Genomic DNA, 1,802 nt, shown 5'->3' on the forward strand with positions numbered 1-1,802 from the left:
GCAAAGGATGTGCCAATGACCACTTTAAAACCAAATAAATTGCTTTTAACTTTGCTTGGGTGACCATTTTAATGGGGAACTTCAGGTCACAACACATTAACTTCTCAGTTCAACTACACCAAATTTTCTGTAGACAATGGCTTTTTGTTCCCAGTCTTCTAAGTTTTTAATGAAATCTGGCATCATCCTGGATGAATTCTAAACTTCAACACTATTGGGTTATTTATTGAAATAAGATGGCTTCAGAGTAGACTAACTTTACACAGCACATTTAAAAAAAGACATTTATTCAGTGTCATGATCAGACTATTACATTTAGCAATCAATAGCATGGGTGAAAAAAAAATCTACATTTAAACCCTTGTTTTTGGAATGCTTTACACTTTCCACAGAACAGAGACTAAAATAACCTGTTAAAACAGTCACAAATACAGTCCTTGAGTTTTTTGCCCATACACATGAGTATTGTCTAAAACATGTCTTCTTTGTAGCAGCTAGGCCCTGCCACCACTGTGCCTGGCTGAGTTCACAAATCTGTTGTAACCTGTAGCTTCCCTGTCACTTCTCTGGCTCTCCTCTCCTGCTAAGCTTTGTTTCCTGGCAGTTACTAAAACCGTCTGCCACTGCCATAGCTGCTGCTGCTACTTGAACCACCATAGCCACCTTGGTTCCGTGGTTTGGCAAAATATTGACCACCACCACCGTAAGGGCCAGAGCTTCTGCCTCCAAAATTTCCTCCCTTCATGGGTCCAAAATTTGAAGACTGATTGTTGTAATTGCCAAAATCATTGTAGCTTCCACCACCTCCAAAGTTGCTTCCATCATTACCAAATCCATTATAACCATCTCCACTGCCTCCATATTCTCCACCGCCACGACTGCCACCAAAGCCACCTCGTGCACTGAAGTTTCCTCCTTGATCAAAGTTGTCATTCCCACCGAAACCGCCTCCACAGCCACCACCAAAGTTTCCAAAACCACTTCGACCTCTCTGGCTGGAAGAGGCACTGGCCATCTCTTGCTTTGACAGGACTTTCCTCACTTCACAATTGTGACCATTCACAGTATGGTATTTCTGAATATCCGCCACCCTTTCTCAAGACTAATAGGGATTTCTGTCCACATTTCTATGTACTACATGCCTTTATACAACTCATCTGTGCAATTAACTGCATCTGAAAACCTGCCAAAGTGAGAGCTATGGATCAGTCCTGACTCCATAGTACACAATGACAACAATTATACAACTCTACTTCCCCTTTATTTTTTTGAAAAATAACTCTTAATGAATACTCTCCTTCTTATAATGTCAAAGTTAAAGCCATTTTTGTTCCATCAGAAGCAACTTGTATTTGATCCTGCAAAAGATTTTTGGAGCTTGTATATATCCTGATGAGAATGTAAGGGAAGTTTTGGGGGATCATGTTTGATGTGTATTACTGCTCTTTCCCTCTCCAGAGTGGCTATCCTGGAGCCTTTGCCTAGGGTGGAGGACTGCTCTAAGGTGTGGCTTTAAAACCCTGGAGGAGGAGGGCATCGGACTGCAGCCCAGGGCCTGGAGCCTCCACTCTGGGAGTTTGGCTGCTACTTTGCTTCTTGATGGCATTCCTGATGGGCACATAAGGGAAGTTTCTGGGGTCGTTTTGATGTATATTACTGCTCTTTCCACCCTGAAGAGCTGGTGTCCTTAAGCCTTTCCCTAGAGTGGAGGTTCTGCAGCCCTCAGGCCAAATTATTTTCATTTTTAAATGAGTATTGCTTAGATGATACAAGAATCTTAACGTCTATTTGCTGAACTGAAC

General features: G+C 42.2%; 1 protein-coding gene across 1 annotated transcript; it reads right to left on the bottom strand.

The window, feature by feature from the left end:
- Window positions 1-273: 273 nt before the first annotated feature.
- Window positions 274-1,075, bottom strand: LOC102855452 (heterogeneous nuclear ribonucleoprotein A1-like). Its single transcript, XM_006884440.1, has one exon. The coding sequence runs from the start codon at window positions 1,013-1,015 to the stop codon at window positions 608-610; it is 408 nt and encodes a 135-aa protein (XP_006884502.1). The 5' UTR covers window positions 1,016-1,075; the 3' UTR covers window positions 274-607.
- Between the last annotated feature and the right edge of the window lie 727 nt (window positions 1,076-1,802).

The sequence above is a fragment of the Elephantulus edwardii genome, unplaced genomic scaffold (assembly GCF_000299155.1).
Source record: "Elephantulus edwardii isolate Elephantulus edwardi_28Jun2011 unplaced genomic scaffold, EleEdw1.0 scaffold00034, whole genome shotgun sequence".
Lineage (NCBI taxonomy): Eukaryota > Metazoa > Chordata > Mammalia > Macroscelidea > Macroscelididae > Elephantulus > Elephantulus edwardii.

What these genes read in the sequence shown, in the direction of transcription:
- LOC102855452 (XM_006884440.1), bottom strand. Translation starts at nt 1,015, where the DNA reads ATGGCCAGTGCCTCTTCCAGCCAGAGAGGTCGAAGTGGTTTTGGAAAC.